Here is a 23,933-nt window from a genome sequence, read left to right as displayed (position 1 = left end):
TGATGATGGTGATGATGATTATGATGATATTTATTAGTTTTATTATTAGTATTATTCGTATTCGTTTTTCTTTTAGTTTGAAAGTTTCACTGTATTTCCGACTTCAATTCTGTTGTGGAGTTAAAAAGTTACAAAAAAAAAAAAAAAAAAAAAAAACAGGGTGAGAGTTGAATTGACTAAAGCTAGTCATCCTCATCCAGTCTAAATAAAAGTTTATAAACTTTCAGTACAATCCTGTTTTCTTTGTTGTTAGTTTTATAGTAGGAGTCTAAATGTCCACATTTGTAATTATTAAATCATACAATAAAATAAATAGTTTTAACTTTAACCACTAACGCATGTCTGATCATATCATCTAAACTCCTCTCAGTGTTTTATTTTGAAATCTCTTCTGTCCATTATTCTGTGTGACTTGACAGAGGGTGAACTTTTCTCCAGGGAGCCTCTCTGCTCCTCCTCTCCACGCTTCAGACCTGCAGCCGCTCCAGGACTTCCAGGACCGGACACTTTGTCCACAAACAGCCGCTGAAAGAACCAGCCCTGAACCGACACTCTGTCCTCTCTAAACTCCAGAGTTTCCCCTCTTCATCCCCGGCTTTTGTGCAGATTATCCGTGGGCTCTCAGGGGGGATTAACAGCGTGGACTCACAGAGGAGGGATGGAGAGGAGGTCCCGTTAAAGTTGGAAACACCAGAGCCCACAGACGGACTAGTGCGGCGGCGGAGCACAGCAGAGCACAGCGGCTCCTCCCGGGGGTCACACCGAGCTGACACACAGCCTCGACCCGCATCTGACATCATGGGCTGCGGCTTGAGAAAACTGGAAGACCCGGAGGACAGCAGCCCCGGGAAGATCTACTCCACTCTGAAGAGACCTCAAGTGGAGACCAAAACGGACACTGTGTATGAGTATGTGCTGCTGGACTTCAGTTTAGAAGGTAAGAATCTGGATTAAACACACCAGTAAACACACACTGGGACTGTGGGAGAGTTGAATTAGAATAAAAACAAACCAAGCACACAGTTTACTTTAACCCTTTCATGCATGAGTTGTGAGAACCTTAATCAAGATTTATTTTCCCAAGTGTTTTTATCCCTCTTTAGGCATAAAAAAAAAAAAAAAAAAAAGTGATTGAAGCTTTTCTTATGAATCTATTTTTCATGGAGTTCCAAAAATGTCCACTCAGCTCGACACCATGCATTTAGTTTTTGAAGTAAACAAACATGTATTTACTGATAGATCATGTGAAAACTATGAAATAACAACACTTTTAATGCAGCTAATCTGATGTTTTCTCACATTTTAACAAACTCTAAAACTTACTTCATGCAGATAATATGCAAAAAAAAAAAAAAAAACCTTTATGTAAAAAAAAAACAAAAAACTGTTTAATAATAACGACAAGCAATTGATTTACACTCAAACATGTTACTGTAGATCAGGTTTATCAAGAACAGCAAAGTTACTGTAATGGTGTGAATTGGAATGTATGGGATGGGGCACAAGTGTCCTCTGTGTTGGCTGACATGGAACTAAAAGAACAAGTCCCATGAATATACAAGACAACAGCTGTAGAATAACTGTCCACCGCAGTGACCACTATGCATGAAAGGGTTAAGACAATGAGTAGAAACAAGTCACTAAACTGTCGATTAGTCGATTATGCTCATCAGTAAGTTGGAGGACAAATAGATTCGAGTTAAAAGTTTGAATAAGTGATTAAACCTGGCTGAAAAATGTGCTGCATCAATTTCCAGCTTCTTACTTATAAGTTTAAGTATTGTTCTGACAAATTAAAAGACTTAAAGCTGCAACCATTTAATGAATCCCCATAAAGTTTGATAATAAAATTGAATTTTATCATCTACTTTGTCAAATTTATGATACTAGACTTAATATCTTTGGGATATGTCATTGTGGGCTTTTTAGGAACCACAGATAAAGATTTTTCATCATGATCCACACAAGAAAATAATGCATTTGACTAGGGGTGTGTATTGGCAAGAATCTGGTGATACGATACAAATCACGATACTAGGATCACAATACAATATATCACGATATATTATAATACTGTTAAAAGGCAATTTTTTGTTTGTTTCATTTTTTAAAAATGATTATTTCCTTGAAAAATTGAATTACACCAGAAATCTGCACAAATACTAAACACATTTTTATTTGATCACAACAGGATCTAATGTTATATCACAAAATTTTCCAGTGTTAAAACTTAAAGTATGTTTTACAGACATTACAGTTTAAGTCCCTGCTCAAATGTTCATATTTTATTAGTTCATAACTGACATCATAATATTATTTTTGTGCAATCCCAACAAAGGAACTAACATTATTCAATAAAAGAGTGTTAAATAATAATAAATAAAATATAACAAAAAAACAAAACTGAACCTCCACAATATCTGCAATTGAATAAATACCTAAAATATCAATACAGTACTTTTTAATATCGGTACAGTGTTGTGAAATGAAATATCGCAATATATTGCAGAACCGATATTTTCTTACACCCCTACATTTTACAATGAAAACAGTCATTAGTTGCATCCCCATAAAGATGTTGGATGATTAGTCAGTTTGATGATTTATCATTCAGTCTTTTTTTTTTTTTTTTTTAAAGCTCAAATACCAAACATTTTCCAGCTCTGGCTCCTTATATATGAGGTGATTTTAATCCATGTCTTCATTAGACCTGATGATAATCTGAATATCTTCTGTTTCTGGGTGAAATGAACCATTGGAGTAAGTGTTTTTGAGATGTGAGCAGTCATAATGGGTCTTTTACTCAATCTGTCATTTTAATTTGCCAGAACAGAAGCTATTGTCCACAGAGGGAGGATCTAAATCCTACAGTTGGCATGTCATTGTGTTATATTTGGAACTACCAATTTAAAAATGCCTTTTTCTGTTGTGAATTGCTGCACATTCAGCTATAAAAACATCCTAAATAGCAGACATCTTGTTTATGGTAGTTTTACTTAAACACAGTATAAGTTTATTATTCCCAAAGGGGCTGTATTTACTATGATGCTCCTGTGGTGCCATAAATGTGTCTCTGCAGCCGATCAGGGTGCTCTTCTTGGTCCATGTGATGCTTTTCTTTAGTGTGGATCTGTTTATATTGCCTTTTTATTCTCACACAGTTAAATTTTAATGCCATTCACTCAGTTTGTGTAACATTACAGCATCTTAGTCTGGACTTTTCCTAGCAACAGGGCTGTTCTCCCAGCCTATCTAGAAATAGGTCACAGAAGGTTTTCTCCTGCCGTCACTAGTAACCCTTCTTGACACTCTTTTATATACATCCCTTCCCGTATGGCGAGTATACGGCAAAAACCCACCTGCTGTGACATGGAATCTAATTTTAACATGTGTGATGGTCTCAAATGGCCCAGGTTTCCTTTTTTTTTCGGATATAATCCCTTTATCTAGTCCCCCTGACTGGCTGTTTTGACTGTGACCTATTTGGAAGGAAATGGTGATTAAGTTCTGAATGGGCGCCTACCATGTAAACAGCAGGCCGGCACAATAATGAATCACGAAGGAAAGTGCAGCTTTGTCAAATTAGAGGGGGTCAGATCCAACCCACCTTCCAGTGACTGCATGAAATAAGCTGTTGGTCTGTTTGACTGTGGTGAACGCTAGAAGAACTTAATAGGTATACTGAAACAGTATGCAAGCTTACTGTGACCAATAAAAGCTGCAAAAATGTTAGTCTTCCTCTGAGCTGTGCAAATTGTTTGTAGTTGTTTTTGTTGTGCACTAGACTTGAGCAATTTGGCCATAAAAGATGATATAACATTGATCTGAATTGCAATTTTCTTACTTCTTACAAAAAGAAGGCAAGTTACAAGCAGGCTACAACAATTTTCCCTGGTTGCTAGATGCTAAGCTTATGGCTTTTTGATGTTATCTGACCATAAATACTGCATTTTGCATAATTTTCCACAACATTATTACAATATAATGTTATGGAATACCCAGATGCTGTAGTTTATATTATTCCATATTTTCCTAACTGTATGCACATCTGTGAAGCTGCACTGTTTCCATTAATTACATAGACTGTGGCCTAATTTGTCCCACAGGAGATTTACAATGAACCAAAATGTTTTTACTTTTTAACATAATTCATTAGAGTTCAGAAGTCAGATCTACATGGACTTGCAGTAATTCTTCACAGTCTAAAGTTGTCATTAATTAAAAATGTTTCTTCTTCAGCAGGAGAAAACATGCTGTAATCAATAGGAATCAATAGCAATCAATGTACAATGACTTAAATAAACACCTCAGGTCAGTAGTGCTAATGATACACTCAGTAAAATGCCATAATTTAACTTATGCTCTAGGAACTAAATGCAAAAATTTGGACAGTGTTATGTAATGACATGATTGGCATGATCCCTTTAGAAGATAAATTACATATAAACTATAAGGAATCACAATCTATGACCATGAGATCACTCAGCCCTATTAATCACCTACATTTTTATTTATCTGTATCATTCTGTATCTGTTTGTATATGCCTCAACATGCTGATGTGATTAGGAAACCTTGGCTGTGCTGTGGTACTGATTACTGCACCGTATACAAAGGCACCTACACTGTTGCCTTTAATGTCGAAATAATGTAATTTTCCACTTTTTATCACCTTTGACCAGGTATAATGATTACATCTTGAGTCTCAGTCACACTTTATCTATGAGTAAATCACATTGTCACAATCATATCATGAGAATACAGGGTGGAGAAGCAAAATTTACAATGAACATTTAATTGTTTTTTCTCAGCAGGCACTAGGTCAATTGTTTTGAAACCAAACATATATTGATGTCATAATCATACCTAACACTATTATCCATACCTTTTCGGAAATTTTTGCCCATATGAGTAATCAGGAAAGCAAACGTCAAAGAGTGTGTGATTTGCTGAATGCACTCGTCACACCAAAGGAGATTTCAAAAATAGTTGGAGTGTCCATAAAGACTGTTTATAATGTAAAGAAGAGAATGACTATGAGCAAAACTATTACGAGAAAGTCTGGAAGATACTATTAAAGAAGAACAGGAGAAGTTGTCACCCGAATATTTGAGGAACACTTGCGCAAGTTTCAGGAAGCGTGTGAAGGCAGTTATTGAGAAAGAAGGAGGACACATAGAATAAAAACATTTTCTATTATGTAAATTTTCTTGTGGCAAATAAATTCTCGTGACTTTCAATAAACTAATTGGTCATACACTGTCTTTCAATCCCTGCCTCAAAATATTGTAAATTTTGCTTCCCCACCCTGTAGGTAAAAATATTTTTTTTTAAATAACTTCATGGTCAACAGTATACAATACTGAGTAGGGTTTGACCCATTATTAGTAATCAAGTAGACTGAAAATGATGTATGTATGCACCAACAGTAATATTTGGGCAGCATTTATCTTTTGCTTTTCACACTGAACTGAGAGAGAAAGTATAAATACTAGTATATGTAAATAAATGTTTTTTTTGGCTGTGTTAATGACTATTTGTTCACAATATATAACTAGTGTGGATGGGGCATTGCAGAGTGCATAGAGTGGTGGTCACAGAGGCAACATCCACTAATATCCAAATTACTCTGTCCATATTATATAGTTTATGATTGTAGCACACCTGAACATATATGACATGATCTAGGAGCTCATAATGCAGCTGGATATAGGAACTGTGTCAAACTGTTTGATAAATAGCTCTTCTACTGTGAATATAGTCAGCAGTATCATGATAAAAAAAAAGGGTGAGATTTGCCTGTAATTCAGTATCAGTGTTGAAATAACAGACAATAGGTCTATTAATAAATAATGCTCAGGTTTATGCTGTTTGAAGTACAGGGTGTCCCATAAGTCTCCATACATAGGAGACATAATACATTCCATACATATACGGTTCTAACATGTATTTCTTTATATTTCTTCTTTATAGTTCTTCAGCAGTGGAGGACACGCATTGAAATGTGTTCCCGACAAAATGGCAGTCATATAGAGCATGTTATATAAATAAAAATGGTTTATGTCAAGAAACGTTTATTTTTCCTATGTATGGAGACTTATGGGACACCCTGTATATACAATAACTGATGAGACCATTTACTGTTTCTATATGTCTGTATTTTTGTCCATATTACAACATAATTCAGGACTTAAGAAACTAAAATCATGTCAGAAGTGTCTGCAAAAGTCTGGAATACTGTGATTTCTAGGTGTAAATGCAGTAAAAACAAATTACCATGGGAAGGAGGGAGCAAAGTAGCACATTATAAATATAACTTATAGAAAAGTGGATTTAAAAAAACATAAAAATGCTGATTATCACATCTGAGAATGGGCCACTGATCCAATACCGAGGGTTTTGTTTCTCCAGTTTTAAAACTGAAAGCTGGTTTTCTCTACTATTATAAGGCTGAGACATAGCACCTAAACAATTCTGGGCTGCAGCAAAGCCAAATTAATGTAAAAATCAATGTGGAGAGAATCAACACTAACTTAAGTCACTTTTTCTAGATCTAACAGTTGTATCTGGTTGGTATATTTTCTTTAGGACACTCAAAACCTCTACCAGTCTACCTAGATCCTCAACAAACTTAAGTCAAATATCTAAAATCACACCCGTGAATTTCAGCACACATAGCCTCACCAAAACTAAGGGAAAACCCTGAAATGGGATTATTTTTTTGCATAAAGATGTGACCAAAAAGTCTAATTAATACAGATTTATGTAAATGTAACAAGTTAAAGTCAGAATGTAATAGAATAGGAGAGTTCAGCTTTTGGACAAGCACTAAAACACAAAATGAAGATGTCCAGGTCACTGAAAATGTCCTCTGAAAGCTTTCCACTGCAGTGCAAATGTGAGTGACACATGATGGTTAAACATGAGCCTGAACTTGACACATTTACTGCACAGAGCTTTATTGTTGAATGACCTGAGTGTTGCTCGTCATGAACCGTTAACATTCTGTAGTAAATGCTCCTCCGCAGCTTTTTTATGAATGTCATATGCAGGTATTCATGGCTTTTGCTTTCAGACGGACTTCTAATTCCACTGCTTCAGACAGGGTGTGTGTCTGTGTGAGTCATCCACCCAGCTTAGCTCTACTGTGTTGTGTCTACACCGGAGTGAGAGGATTGCAGTGGCAGTTAGGTTACTTTGGCGTTGAATTGTTTGGCTGAGTGTCAGAATATTTTCAACACACCCACAATTTGAGGGTTTTCACCTGCAGATCGTCAACATTTTGTGGGATAAATCTGTTTCCATTTGCTTCTTTGTCTTTGTTCAGGTCTTAAAAGAGTGATATTTTGCTTTTTTAAATGGAATTATGCATTTTAAAACATTTCCCTGTGGTCTACATAAACTGTAAATGCTATGTTTGGGTCTGAATTCTTCATTCATTCAACTCCACAGGTCCATCTTCAACAATATTTTTGAGTAATGACACCAGAAAGGTTGTTTTGAGCGCTGGCCCTTTAAGTGCACATGCCCTCACCCCCTTCCAGGTTGTTGACAGTGTGCTCTATCCCATTCAGCCACTTGTGTTCATTAATACAACGAACAACTGAACATTTTAGGTAATTGGCTCGAAGTTTGGACATATTTTCAGTTTTTACTACAACCGCTGCTGCTGATAAACAATTATGGCATACTCTGAGAAAAGTTCATCAGAACTCTTGACCTTATATGTGCAAATGTTGTAATGTAACTAGTTATAAAACGTAACAAATTAAGCAGGAATTGAAACGGGTTGTAGAAATTCACTTGATTTTTGCTGGAATTAATATAAAGATCACTTTGGAGCCCGTGGAGGGTTCAAATTCAAACTTTATGAACTGATAGGTGCTTGAAGCCAATACAAAAATTCCCAATTCGATTAATCAACTTGAATTGATTGAAGGGACATATTCTATTGCAGTTTTCCTGAATTGAAGCTTCTTTGTGCGCCGCAATAAGCGTCCGTGTGAAACACTATAGTGGAACCAATGTTTAACAGCAGAGAAATGAGGAATTGAACAACAACAACAATTCAGGAGAATTGTGGTTGAATGATTTTTTTGGATCACTTTGAATCGATTAATCGGTTGCAGCTCTACTGAAAATATGTCCAAACTCTGAGCCGATTATCTAAAATGTTCAGTTGTTGGTTGGATTAACGAACACAAGTGGTTGAACGGGACAGAGCAGCACAGTCAACAATCTGGAAAGGGGTGGGGTCATTTGCATTTAAAGGGCCAGCGCTCAAAACAACCTTTTTTGTGTCATTACTCAGAAATAGGGTTGAAGATGGACCTGTGGAGTTGAATTAATGAAGAATTCACACCCAAGTATAGCATTTATAGTTTATGTAGACCGCAGGGAAATGTTTTAAAATGCATAATTCCATTTAAAAAAGCAAAATAACAGACAGACAAACAAACAAAATCCCCCCCCTCCCCATCACCACCAAAATTTAATAATTTGCTCCTTGTGCCAGTATCAACATTTCCTGAAAATTTCATGAAAATCCGCCCCTAACTTTTTGAGTTATCTTGCTAACAGACAGACAGACAGACAGACAAACCCCGATGAAAACATAACCACCGCCGTTACACTTGGCGGAGGTAAAAATGGGTTTAGCAAAAATATGACCCCTTTAAAACTGCATCCTCAGAAAACAGCTGTCCAGTTGTTTTTGGATCAAATTAAAACACTGTTTATGCATTTTAACAAGATGAGTGAATAGCAAAAAATGTGCAGGTTTTTCCTCTTCCTTCAGTAGAGTTGTGTGATTTTCACTCAGTTCCAATTTGGTATGTGAAAACACGCGTCTTTGCAAAAGTGTGAAGAATCCATAATGGCTGGCACGCAGCTTAAGATAAACCACAGTGTGTCCAATCTTCAGTAGTCATGTGGCATCTGGTGATGGTTGGAGTTTTTCTTTTACGAGACTCTAAGGTGTTTACTTTGATCAAACCTACTATTACTTGGCAAGACCTTTAAGAAAATGTATCGGTCATTTGATCCTTTTTCTTCTAGTGCCACTAAATGTGTTTCCTTATGTGTTAATGAGCTTATATTCTCACTCACAACACATCTCTACATGGGTTTCATCTCAGTTTTTACACACCTTCTTAATGGGGAGGATATTTGATGTACTCTCAAACCCATTAAAGGTGTTCACACATAAACCTGACCACGGAAATGAAAAACCTCATTTGACAGAGCAGTACAAAGTGTCCTAATAACTGAATAGAGGTATTAACACAAACACAGATTAACAGATAAAAGAAACATATTAAATCTTTTGTGGAGTGTTACTGAGCTTGACTGGACCTGTGTTTTGTTTACCGTAGTGGCACGCTTCATTAAAAAAAAAAGAACTCACTGCATATTTTTGTGACACTTTATTGATAGCGTAATTCGGTTTGTTAATAGGGAGGAGGTGGCATGAAAAACCAGTAGTCTACAGCTTTGGGGCATGTATGTTTTGGAGCATTAATAACCACATGTGTCAGCACATACCATTCTTCCTGTCGAGCACCTGGACCACAGATGCCTTACAGTCAGATGCGTCTTTTTGTTGCATAATCTATCTTAGTTTCATGCCAGGTCCACCATATGCACACCTTTTTGCTCTGTTCCTTCTTGTGGATCTTCACTGTTAAACTTTATTCTGCTCTTACACCAATTTCTGTGCAATATGAAGAAGTGTAATCCTGTTATTCTGACTTGGGAGCGTTCACACATTTTCCAAAGGTGTTGTGCCAGGAGGAGCCTTGTAATCACACCATATAAATAGACTAAACAGGCATGTGGCTTGTTAACAAGTGAAAGTGTGCAGTAAAGCAGATCGTGTAAAGTTCCTATACAGTTAGCTGAAATGGTTCATAGCTTTATGTGAGAATATAAACGTCTGAGTCGCTTGGACCAGACATTAAACAGATTTTCCCCTGCAAGCTTCTCATAACAAAGTCAGTGTAATGTCTGATTGAGTCGACATGCGAATAAAGGAGGTTATTGTGCAGAGGATGCACAGTGAGCGAGATGGTATGATCATGACGTTGCACATCACTGTATATTAGGGGTGTAAAAAAATATCGGTTCTGCCATATATCACAATATTTCATTTCACAATACTGTATCGATATTAAGAAGTACTGTATCGATATTTTTAAGTATTTATTCAAATGCAGATATTGTGGAGGTTCGTTTTTGGTTTTTTTGTTTATATTTTATTTATTATTATTTAACACACTTTTATTAAATAATGTTAGTTCCTTTGTTGGGATTGAACTAAAATGATGTTATGATGTTAGTTCTGAACTAGTAGAATATGAACATTTGAACAGGATCTGAAACTGTAATGTCTGTAAAACAGAATTTCAGTTTGAAGACAGGAAAATTTTGTGATATAGCATTAGATCCTGTTGTGATAAAAAAAAAAAAAAAAAATGTGTTTAGTATTTGTGCAGATTTCTAGTGTAATTCAATTCTTCCAGGAAATAATATTTTTTTAAAAGGAAACAAACAAAAAATTGCCTTTTTAACAGTATCATGACATATCGTGATATATCGTATCATGATCCTAGTATTGTGATTAGTATCATATCGCCAGATTCTTGCCAATACACATCCCTACTGTATATTGCTTTACACTCTTTTGTTGACGTTGTTTGACTGATATTTTCCAGTTAGGACTAGGCGATATGAAAAAAAGTCATATCACGATTATTTTTTTCATATCAGACAATATCGATATGTATGACGGTATAAATGAAATCACTATTTTTGTCAAGCTTAAGCTCTTTTACTTATAAGTTAGTTGTGAAGACATCAGAAGGTTAGTTTTTATTTAAATATGATTTATTTTCTGTCAGAGGTTGAACATGACAGATGTGCAGAAGAACATTATACAACTGTTTCAGATAAATAAAACAGTACATACACTACAAACAAAAAGTTAAGGATATTTTTAATTTTTGGGCTATTTTTTTCAGTTGGGATTCTCGCACAGTGCTTTTTACTTTTGTGTCTTAATTGAATTGAAACACATTTTTTTAATGACCAGACATAGTTTTATTTACAAGTGATGAGAAGGACCAATAAAATGACAAAAAATATATATATATATCCTTAACTTTTTGTTTTGTAGTGTATATTTAAAACTAAACTAAAAGTCTGACCAGCAGGCAAAAACTTTCAAGTTTTAAAAGTAACTAAAGTTAATTTATAAAGCACTTTTCACAGGTAAAAATCACAAAGTGCTGTACATAAAATGGGTGCAATAAAACAACAATTATTTCATAAAATAAATAAAAAGGATAAATCCATCAACCAAAAGTTTTCCTAAATAAACATCTTGAGCTGCTTTTTAAACGAGTCCACAGAGTCAACCACACGGAGCGACAGGGGCAGGTCATTCCAGAGTCTGGGGGCTACAGCCTGAAAGGACAGGTCAAAACGGGGGTGATGTGGGCTGTTCTGGGTGTACCTGTCAACCTGTGTAAAATAGAACGCAAACAAAAGACCATCTTCACAAAACAATACCGGGGTATATATGGGGGGTAGAGCTGCACAATATATTGTTCGAGCATTGACATCGTGATGTACGTGTACACAATAGTCACATCGCAGGTCCTGCAATGTAGGAGGCAAATGAACTCAGTGTGTTCTCATCTAATTTCAGCCTGGGTACCTGACACACACTGCACACAGTGATCCACCAGTCACAATCGTTTTTATTTAGTTTGGAGTGAGTCGCGGTAACAATATTAAAAAATGAGCAACAAACAAGGGAAAATCCCCAAAAATGAAGACTTGGTGACAAAAAGAAAAGCAACATCAGTTATCTGGGATTATTTCAGCTACAAGAAGGAAGATATTGAAACGTGTTCTGTGTCAACAGTACCTTGCACCTGTTGCCACAACAAGAGGAAACACAATTAATGAGTCTGACCACCTATGTCGGCACCACATAGCTATTATATCCTCTTGAGTGTTTTTTCATATTGCAATATATTAAAAAAAATCGCAATGTCAGTTTTTTCCAATATCGTGCAGCCCTAATGTGGGGGTGCGTTCCGTAACTGCCGTAAAACCGAAAGTGAAACTTAAGAAAAGGTGAATGTTTGCGTTCTTCACATAGGCTACATGTATTCGTTCGGTACACCTCTGTACTGCATTGAAGGCCCCAAACCGAAACAGTTCGCACCCTACTTTTCAGTAATGTGGTCACCCAAGTTCTCCATCACATTTTCTTCTGAGGGAACACTCATTACCTCCTGCTGTAGCCCAAACATTAGCGTGTATGCTGCGGCTGCTCTTATTCCTGTGCTGTGTGCGTCAAACTAACTTGATGTGGCTCTAGCGTGATTGGTTCGGTGCGGCGCTACTTAATTATGATTGGCTGTTCTTATGTCTGTCAAAACATGGACGAATGAATTCTATTGAAACTGTAACGAGCATGTCTCATATTTCTATCAAGGAAAAGTTATTTTGCGATATATATTGTATCATTTTATCACCCCAGCCCTAGTTCCAGTGCATGTGCTATTGATAGTAATGGAAAAAAATAGTCACAGCTGCAATGATGAAAAGATAGGAGGTAGAGCTGAAGATGTTGAGATTTTAATTTGTTGAGACAAGGATGGACAGGATTAGGAACAAGCATAGCAGAGGTGCAGCTCAAGTTTGATGTTTTGGGAAAAAAGGGAGAGATTCCAGGTTGAGATGGTTCAGACGTGCAGAAGAGGGAGATAGTGAATATACTGGTAGGAGGATGAAGAAGATGGAACTACCAGGCAGGAGGCAAAGAGGAGATTTATGGATGTGATGAAAGAGGACATGCAGGTAGAGGATGCAGGAGACAGAGTCAGATGGATGGATTTGCTGTGGTGAACCCTAAAGGAAACAGCTAAATAGTAGTAGTAGTAGTAGTAGTAGAAGTCGTAGTAGTAGTAGTAGTAGTTTTAGATAGCCTCCGCCTCTAAGTTCCATCTTGAGAATAGGGGCGTTAGAAAATATCGGTTCTGCAATATATTGCGATATTTCATTTCACACTGCTGTATCGATATTTTTTCAGGTGTTTATTCAAATGCAGATATCATTTTTGTTTTTTGTTTTTCTTTATTGTTTATATTTTATTTATTATAATGTAACAATTTTATTAAATAATGGTTATTTGAAGCATCCTAAAAGCACTTTTTACTGTCTGAGAGAGGCAGATGTTAGTTCCTTTGTTGGAATTGCACAAAAATAATGTTATGATGTTAGTTATGAACTAATAGAAAATGAACATTTGAGCAGGATCTTAAACTGTAATGTCTGCAAAATATAATTTAAGTTTTAACACAGGAACATTTTGTGATATAGCATTAGATCCTGTTGTGATCAAATAAAAATGTATTTAGTATTTGTGCATATTTGTGGTGTAATTCAACTCTTCCAGGAAATAACAATTTTAAAAAACGAAACAAACAAACATTGCCTTTTTAACAGTATCATGATATATCGTGATATATTTTATTGTGATCCTACTATTGTGATTTGTGTTGCATCACCAGATTGTTGCCAATACACACCCCTACTTGAGAATATATCCTGTAGGTGTGAAGACATCTAACAGAATCTCCTATTGTATAATTGCAACATTTGGAGACCGATGTCCAGTCTTATGGAAATGGCTCAAGTATGCATGACCGTAGTGAAGCCAAAGTCCAAGATAGGTCTGCAAGATAAGTGATTTGATGATAAGCTTTGATTTGTTGTTTGATCAAACACCCTCTCTACTGACTGATCAGTTTTTTGTCTTTATAACAGTAGAGATAGCAGGAAATGGAAGTAAGTAATGTGACAATGAGAGTACATGACATACATTTAGGCCAGCTGGGGTTCAAAGCAAAGACTCAATGTTCAGAGCGTTCACAAATATGGTATGAGCTCTCACCACTTTGGTCATTAGGGCACCCAAGTCATTTAGAATTAAAGATTCATGAGTCAAAATCAAGGCAAGAAATGCCAGAATTAGAAAGTACATGCTTTCTTTCTCCAACTCTCTTCTCTCAGTCCAAATAAAATAAAAATTATTAAGATGAACGACCAAGCCTCTATGTTGGGCATGTCTTACTGAAGTCTAACACTGATCAGTAATTACAGCTGTCAGTTACATAACCTTCCTACCTGTATGAAAACACCTATGAAGAAATGTAATTTTCCAGAGAGGGGGTAGAAGTCTTGTTTCCTGTCATGCATTTGAACTACAACTACAGCTATGGCTTTTTTTCACTCACTGATTCTGAAAAACTACCGAGTACTGCTGTGAACAACTGTGTGTGACTCTGCTGTGTTTTCATCTCTTTGATTTTATCACAGTTAATGTGTTGTAAACCTTTATTCCAGTTGTCTGAACTTTGTCCACTCTATAAATGAAAAGGCTCAGACCCACATCTGTGTTAGTACCTTTGAACACACCAGTACTGTAAATATCTAAAACGGATTTTAACACATCATACGCCACAGGAAAATGTTTCATTAAATAATTAGCAGCTGTTCAGCAGCTCTGTGTGACTTGAAGATGAAGTGAGATTTCCGTGGTGAAAGAGGTGTGACATTGGCTTCTTCAGGTTATTAATAGAAGATAAACATGAATAGAACATGTTCAGATTTGCACACAAAGCCTACAGTGTGTTGTATATGTGTGCATCCAGTGTTTCCCTGCTGCAAGAATCCTCTCATCACCATAGTTTGCATTAAGCAGAAATAGCCCATAGAACACCACTGGTAGTGTCCCCCTACCCTACTTCTCTTTGCCTCTCCTTGAAACGATGTTTCTAGGGCACACACATACAGAGCGACTGTCACATACTTAACTCCTGCTTTCCCCGGCCTCTCTCTCTTCATCAGTCCTCATGTGTCTCCCAGTGCTGTGCCCAGTAGCACCAGCATTCCCAGTAAGCTTGGCCTCGTTTTATAATGACAGGGGAGTGTGGACTCAGGGCCTGGAGCCAGGGGCTGTACATCAAAGTACCTAAAGGCTAATACTTCCACTGAGCTGATAACTGCTAACTGGGTGCATGTATAAATATAGACACTGAAGAGACAGATAGAAAGCATATGGACTTTAAAGAGGCCTTTATATGTATTGATCTTTTTTATTGCACGCTGCTTATACAGTAGTGTTTCACATTTCCAAAAGTCCCTCCAGCACTAAGGATGAGCAACTACTAGAAACAAGTCATATATTCCTGTGTTATGAAATGATATTGGCTGCATTTGTAGCAAAAGTGTAATGCCCTAAAATAAGTTACAAATGCCAACATTTAAGTAAGTTTTTACAAGAAACAGAAACAGTAATTCAAGTTTGATTACTCTTAAACTAAGAAGTTGTGGGAGGGGTCTTCCTCTTAAAATAAGGAAAACAATTTGGATACTCTGATGAGGTTTTACACTATTGTTTTGATATGTTATTGGTTAAATTCCAATCATTATTAGTGGGACATCCTATCATGACTGAGCTGTATATGTATTTTTAAAGTGAGATGACTTTTACAATGAAAGTCTATTTTTCGTTTTAGGAAAAAATGCTCATTTTCCAGAATTAAGGCTTGTTACTTTCTCAATATCACCTGTTTGGAGTGACTCAACAGCAAAACTTCTTTCTTCTTTTGTGTGTGTGTGTGTGTGTGTGTGTGTTGGGGGGGGGGGGGGGGTGTTTTTTTGTCTTTTTTTTTACTTTAGTCATTGACAATATTTATGAATGCATGTTTACAACTAATTTCTCTGATATAACTGCAACCATACAATGTAAAAGTAGTCACTTTTCCATTAGACATGTGCACAAAACTTTACCGATATTTACTAAATGTAAAAAAAAAAACAGAAGTGCGTAATGTCGGTTTTTCCATTAAATCACAAATGCGATGATTTGCTTATTTATTATTGCGAGATGACATGAGAAGTCATTCCATAAATATGACGACAAATGTAAATATTGTGTTGATTTACAGATATATTCATTATTATTATATATTACCCCTTTATCCTGTACTAAATTAAAAAATGATCCAGTTCCCTGATGTGTCCACACATACCGTGCCATGTTTCTTTTAAAACTTTTCTTCTTCGCTTGTTGTAACATCCACCAACATCTGTTTTTTTTTATTAATGTGACTCTAGTTGTGGAAAAAGGTCTTTCCGTTGTAGATTTGCATGATATACCATTTGTGCTATGCCTGAAAAACCACCTCTTGCCAGTGCAAAGACTTTTAATCAAAAAATGAGAGTTTTGGCAAAATTGTCGTTTTTCCATTTGGTAAATTTTTATGGGCAAGTTATATTTACACAATTTGAGGGTCAATGGAAAAGCGACAAGTGAAACTGGGGGTGGGAGTAAATAAGTTTTACTTCTTCTCACTCCCTTTTAGGCTACTAGGGGTGTATATTAATAGTGAATTATTGTATGTATTTATTTGTATTCGTGTACACATAATGATGTGTATACAGGGTGTCCCATAAGTCTCCATACATAGGAGACATAATATATATGGTTCTAACATGTATTTCTTTATATTTCTTCTTTATAGTTCTTCAGCAGACACGCATTGAAATGTGTTCCCGACAAAATGGCAGTCATATAGAGCATATTATATAAATAAAAATGGTTTATGTCAAGAAACGTTTATTTTTCCTATGTATGGAGACTTATGGAACACCCTGTATAATATGTGGATGTTATATTTTTTCTGTCTTATTGTGAAATTGAAACAACACTGTACCTAGAATGCACAAGCTCAAAATAAACCAATCAGTCCAATCAACCTAAAACTGCATTACTACATCCCTTTACATGTGCTTTTATTTATTTCCTTTGTCTTTGTTGTGCAGTCCACATGGACATCTAAAAACGCATCTTTCTGAAAATAGTGTCATGAGAATGGTGAAAATGTGGAAAGCCTATTTTAGTGTTGAATGTTAGTGACAATATAGATATCTTTGTGAGTATGAGTTTAAAAAAAAAAAAGGCAAACAAGGAATAATGTAATTTTATGCAGCAATTCAGCTCCTGTTTAGAAAAACACCATGTAAACTTATATATGCAAAACAATGAAAGCCTTATTTCTGCCCATGACAAATGAATTAGTACTACTGAGTTCATAGCCTAAGGCTTATGACCACTGTGACAGAGAAACCAGCATTGGCCTGTATTCCTCTTTCCTCTACATGTGGAGCTGTAGATGCAAAGAGACAGCAGGTCAGGACTAGATGAATGACTGTGGATACAAAGGGATTTGTGCGTGGAGGGTCAACTAAAGTGTATTCCTCGCCAGTTGGATGAACTAAGGGATGAATGAAGTAAAGGTTGAACAAATTGTGGGATGAATTCCAACCTTCTCCAAATCCACTGAGAGACATGCTTTCTGATTTGTTCTCCTGTGGTTTTGACCTACCTAGGCCTCGGTCCACTTTCCTGGTTGTAAGGATAACTTTGTGCCCACCAGGACTCTCATTATTTGTAGGGATAAATGCAATTTTCAGTAATCTCTGTATAATCTGAAAACTAATGGCCCATGATGGATTATTTCAGATTAAAGTCAGTATTTTGTTTATTAAATTCAGAGGAGATTTTGAAGGACAGTACGAACCTGCCACGTCATAGGGAAAATCTCTTTTCTTTACGGCTCAGTGTAATGTGCCTAATGTTGCACTAATGCTACATAATGATCTGAGATGACCACATTAATCGGTTAAAGACCGTCATTAATTGTGTTAGTGTAAGTTTTCGGGTTTTTTTGCTCTCTTTTCGTCCTCTGGCATTTTTACGAGTTTTACTTTCAATCCCATTAAACTTGTTTTTTTTTAGCAATCTTTTTTCTTTTACTCCTCGCTGCCTGGCTTTTTTCTCCTTTTCACACCTTTCTAGAGATCTTCCATTCACATGTGAGCTCATAAAACCCGTCTTGTAACCCTAGTTTGGCTTTAAATCCACATCCTGCTTCCCATTTTCTCAGCTCTGTCACCCCTCTCTGTGCCCTCAGTTGTTGCTTTAACTCCTCCTGAACCCCCAGCACTGCCCCCCACCCACCCTTTCCTCTGCCAGTTCCCACCTCTTAATATGCTTCTTCGGCTGACCCCCCCTTTTTGCCAGTGCTCCCTTCTTCTTCCTCCTCCTCCTCCTCTTTTTTCTCCCACATAGCACCGAACAGAGGCCTCAGTGTGCGGGTTAACAGGGCAGAGTGGCAGTAGGATGGGAGGGGGTGTGTGAGGACTGAAAGCAGGGGAGGAGAAGAGCAAAGACTGCAACAAAAGCCTTGGTTAGAGGTGTGTGTGTGTGTGCATGGATGTATGACATCATGGTCCTCCTGGGAACCATTAACAGCAGCGGTTGCCTGTTTTTCTGGTGTAACACTGCCAGCGATACACTGACTATTTTGCAATATTTCGTTCTTTTAAAAAAGAAAAAAAGGGGTCTTTAAAGTTTCCTGGGTGTAGTTGCAGCTGGATACCAATTTGCAATACTTATGTGGCACTGAGGAAATTTCTTAGATACTATCAAAGTACCAAAAGTCTGTTTGAAGTCCACACTACTACGTTTTGCTATAAAACGCATAAATTTCCCACCGTGCATCTACTGTATTCCAGTGTTTTAAAGGAGTGATATTTTGCTTTTTTAAATGGAATTATGCATTTTAAAACATTTCCCTGCGGTCTACATAAACTATAAATGCTATACTTAGGTCTGAATTCTTCATTAATTCAACTCCACAGGTCCATCTTCAACCCTATTTCTGATTAATGACACAAAAAAGGTTGTTTTGTGCGCTGGCCCTTTAAATGCAAATGACCCCACCCCTTTCCAGATTGTTGACTGTGCTGCTCTGTCCCGTTCAACCACTTGCGTTCGTTAATATAACCAACAACTGAACATTTTAGATAATCGGCTCAAAGTTTGGACATATTTTCAGTAGAGCTGCAACCGATTAATCGATTCAAAGTGATCCAAAAAAATCATTCAACCACAATTCTCCTGAATCAAAGCTTTGTTTCCTTCATTTCTCTGCTGTTAAACATTGGTTCCGCTATAGTGTTTCACACGGACGCTTATTGTGACGCACAAAGAAGCTTCAATTCAGGAAAACTGCAATAGAATATGTCCCTTCAATCAATTCAAGTCGATTAATCGAATTGGGAATTTTTGCATTGGCTTCAAGCACCTAATTGATTAATCAGTTGCAGCTCTAATTTTCAGTATGGACTACAACTGCTGCTGCTGACAAACAATTATGGCATACTCTGAGAAATGTTTATCGGAAGTCTTGACCTTATATGTGCAAATGTTGTGATGTAACTAGTTATAGACGCAACAAATTAAGCAAAAATTTAAACAGGTTGTAGAAATCCACTCGATTTTTGCCAAAATGAATATAAAGATAGCTTTGCAGCACCTGGAGGGTTCAAATTCAAACTTTATGAACTATTAGGGTCCAAATACACAAATAAATGTACCAAAGACTAATAAAAGTGGGTTTAGCAAAATATGACCCCTTTAACCAAGCAACAACTACCGGTGCTGAAAAGTGAAGCCAATGTGGAAGTCTCAAAATCTACATCATCCACCAGACCATGGCGTCAAAGGCGAACTCAATGCTTTTAGTTAAAATGGTTTTGGTATGTATAATTAACTTCCCCCTTTATGACAACTATATGGGGGAGGGTTTTTATGTAACTCATCCATTTAAATGATATTAAAGCTAAAAGTCATGAATAATTAAAGGCGTGATGACGAGCATCATCTCTGTAGCCAAGTTGGACATTAGGAGCTCTTGTTAATTTAACCCATAAAGACCTAATGAGCCACCGACAACCAAAACCATCTACTGGTCTAACATGTTTAATAACTTCTGAACTACTAATCCTACAAGTCCATGTAAATAATTGGTGTAAAGTAGAGTTTTTCATCTTTTCATGGTCATCAGATATGACCCATTTGGATGTTCAGAAGCTCCGTAGTGAACGCGGAAACACCGTCATCTTCTAAAACATTGATTCACCAGTAAAACCCATGGCGTTTGATCAATAACAGTGGATGGAGACACTTTTTTTGTGTTCAGTTGATAATATATTTTGCTGAAAATTGGTCTTTTTCTTCAGTTTTCTCTGTTTCGGATGTAATAACGCTTAACTTTAATCTGAACTTTAATGAACATCTACATGATCAGTGAATTAAATATAGGAAAATACTGCATTTTCACTGAAAAATGCAAAATACAGAACATTATATTAGAGTAAAAGGTGATGAATCACTTGGGAAAGATTAAAAATAGAGAACAATTCTTGTGGGAACTGCCACAAAAGCAGCACTAGGTCTTTATGGGTTAATAAAACTTAATTTCCTCTCTGACGTACAGCTCTGCCAATGTTGTGTTTAACAGGTTACGCTAACAAGACCATCAGAAGATCCTATCATGAAGTTTACCGCTACTTATTTATAATATCTATCATAACTTAGCTGCATTAGTTGCTAATTTAATCATAAATTCATGGTGAAATACTGTATATGGTGCATCAGCTAACCTGCTAATTAATCCAAATAGTAGTGGTCATTGTGTTTATACATTTCATGACATTGAATTAACTGATATCAAACACAAATAAATGTTAACAGTTATTATTAAATATCTGAAATTACCTCATAGTGGTTAATATTACTCAGTCTGTTATTCTGTGTTTTCAATAAGCTGTATTTTCATCCCCAATTCTTCTTCACCCAACTTCACCCACTTTAATCCATATATGGGCATGTCTTTACAAAAAACCCAAACATGTGGATGGCCATCTTGAGGCTTCAAAACAGGAGAACACTAACCAATGGGTGACGTCATAGAGGTTTTCTTCACTATTTATGTACAGTCTATGGTTTTAACCTCCAGAAAACTGAGATTTTTGTCAAATATAGGCCTATGTTTCGTTTCAGCTGGAAAGTCTGGGGTTGTGTTGTAATGCAGACAGACAAAAATGCAGACTTTTGGAAAGGCTGATACAGACGTCCGCATTTGCTGCCTGACTGGGTCACTACATGTGCTTCCCTGATTTGTCGCGCCTCTGTCTTGTGTCCAGCTCTAGAACAAAACAAGACGTTGCCGTTGACTACCAGCTCTTAATTTAACACAGATACTGAATTACAGGTGATTCTTTGCTTGTTGTCTCTCCAAGTTAGTGTTGCGTAGTTAAATTCTGAATTTTTTCATTCTTCTCCTGATTACATTCACAGCAGATGATCTTTTATTCAAGCGTTTTGGCAGAACTCTGATGTCCACTATCAGCCTGTCCATGTGATATGTGTTTCAAGGGGTTTTAAAATGTTCTGAAACTTTTCTGAAGACACAAGTGTGGATGAAGATAGTTTTCATTTTAAAACAAAAGTGCATTAGTGTAGATGTGGCCTTGATTTAATTTTGTGGAAAGATAACTTCAAGTTTTGGTTCACAGGTTCTTTTTTAAGGCTGTAAAACTGCTTTGAGTTGGAAAGTAAACAGGTTCATGTATTTCGTGTTATGAAACTACTATATGAGTGAGTTAAATATTTGTATTATAGCATGTAAAATTATTTTCATGTTAAAATGAAAAACAAAAAAAAAAAGGAAATTGGTATCAAACCCAAGGTACCATTACCAGTAATGAATGGTTTTAATGATGCCCAGCCCTACCCACAGAGCAGAGATGACTGTTTTAGTCACAGTGATCATGAGCTTTTTCTAGCGTCCACCCGCTGCAACATGCAAGCCCATATTAAAGTTAAATTCACCTCCAGTGTTTAGAGTGAGGTTCAGGCCCACAGGAATGCTAGTAAACTGTAGTTGTATTTGCCCGGCCTCTGCTTTAGTGGTTTCATTGAGGTTCTGGTGGTCTTTAGTCTCATAATGGAGCCAGCCAGCCAGCCTATTGAAAGCCTGCAGTGATCTCAGCTGCGTACTGGTCTCCCCGATCTCTGGGGTGTTTGTTCGTGAGAATGTGGGGGGTTGCAGTGAGGAATGCTCTCTTCCTTTCTTTCTTTCTTTTTCTCTCACACACTGTCTCACTCTCTTTCCCCTGTTTCACCCCCAGTTTTGCTCTTTCTCACTATATCCAAAATGCACAGTGTGCTGTGTTTAAAGCATGAAATGAGAGTGTGTGTGTGTGTGTGTGTGTGTGTGTGTGTGTGTGTGTGTGCGTGCGTGCGTGCGCGTACGTGCGTGCGTGTGTGTGTGTGTGTGTGTCGACACTTGGGGCACATGGCCAAGCCCCTCTGTGAACAGCCACTCTTTGTGGACACAGGAAGTATGGTGATGGTCACAGGGATTTCCAGCCAGGGTTGTTAGGAAAACAACACAAGACTCAAAGAGCGCACAAACAACTCCTCAACACTGACTGCACTCTTTACACCTCGGATTGGTGAGGAAACAGAGAACATGCAGACTGAAGTGAGAAATCAAATACTTCAGACAACACTCAGACAAAGATACATAATCACATAAAAGGTTTAAAGCTCCATTAGAGCTGCTTAAAACACACAACATGAAAGATTTGTGGAGGAAAGTTAAATTCACATCAAGAGGTGTAACAGATTTGGTTATGCAATCACTGTAACCCCTTGAAAGACAAAGAAGAATGCCAAAATGAACACTGCCTCATTAAATGGACACCAGTATTGGCATAGTCTCAGTTGTATACCACCATGACAACAGCCTGTATAATCATTTCTACGTAGAGGGTCTAAGGTTGGTTTTTTAGTCAATCAATCAATCAATCAATCAATCAAATTTTATTTATATAGTGCCAAATCATAACAAAAGTTATCTCATGACATGGAGTCTTGCTCCTGAGATCTTAAGTGCCTTTGTTCTGCTCCTCTACAGCAGCAACAGTGTGCAACACTAGACGCTAGCACAAATGTATGTTTAGACAGACGTGCACAACCCTATGAGCAGTACAGTGAGTAACATGAGCAGAATGAACCAGAGTCACTGTGTTTTTATGTTGCACCACTTGTACATTCTATGCATGCTGTTATTGGCAGGAGGTAGAAACACTGCTGAAAGACGTCTACAAACATCCCAAACACAGCAAAATAAGAAGGTAATATAAAAGGCAGGCAGAGGACACAGTCTTTATTAGTAAATACAACCACACACTGACAGAACCAGAAGGGATGATTGAGGTGGATTATTATTATTGTATGGATCTGCACAGTGGGAAAGAAAATATGACATTTTGTCTTGTAAGACAATAATCATAAGCTGCAACCCAGCAGATAATGATGATCAATTAACACCATTTTATTGGGGCTGAATGATAAAATGAGGATGATATTCACTGCAATATAAATATGTCAAATATTTAATAAATGTTTGGTATAGTTTCAATATTTAGATGTAATACACATGTATATTTTGCTGATCAATAAAGGTTATACCTTAAATTTTGTGAAATGTTTCTCCGTGTAGGAAGTGTGTGTCATGTTCTAACAAACATTAAAACAGTTAACAATTAACCCTCTGGTTTCTTCAGATTCTCCTGTAAACTTAAATGTTAAAATACTTTGACATTTACTGTCCTAATTATTGATATTAACTGATGGAAATACTGTATTTTTGGCTGTATCACCCGACCCAGACCTCTGTTTAATCACACAAATACAAGTCAGTGAACTCTACTGGATAGATGGAGACTATCCTCCCAAAAGATATTCCCTCAGTCTGTGTTTTGATGGTAGTGGTGTTGAAACAAGTCTCCCATAAGAGTCTATTAGGGTTGAGATATGGCCATAACATATGATCCACATCACTTTAAGTCTCATCAAACCCTTCAGGGAGTTCTCATACCCTATGGATGGGTAATATCAGACTAGAAGATACTTCTCCTTTCAGGTTTTTCCTTTAAT

General features: G+C 36.8%; 1 protein-coding gene across 1 annotated transcript in view; it reads left to right on the top strand.

The window, feature by feature from the left end:
* The first annotated feature begins 441 nt into the window (after positions 1–441).
* Positions 442–23,933, top strand: part of rftn2 (raftlin family member 2) — a 41,173-nt gene continuing 17,681 nt past the window's right edge. The window contains exon 1 of the mRNA XM_030125406.1: positions 442–937. Within this exon, the coding sequence (XP_029981266.1) occupies positions 799–937 (139 nt within the window). The 5' untranslated portion in view covers positions 442–798. The remainder of the gene's footprint in view (positions 938–23,933) is intronic.

Source organism: Sphaeramia orbicularis, chromosome 21 (genome assembly GCF_902148855.1).
Source record: "Sphaeramia orbicularis chromosome 21, fSphaOr1.1, whole genome shotgun sequence".
In the NCBI taxonomy this organism is placed as follows: domain Eukaryota; kingdom Metazoa; phylum Chordata; class Actinopteri; order Kurtiformes; family Apogonidae; genus Sphaeramia; species Sphaeramia orbicularis.
The sequence above is the reverse complement of the archived record's forward strand: the minus strand, read 5'-3'. Positions and strand labels throughout refer to the sequence as shown.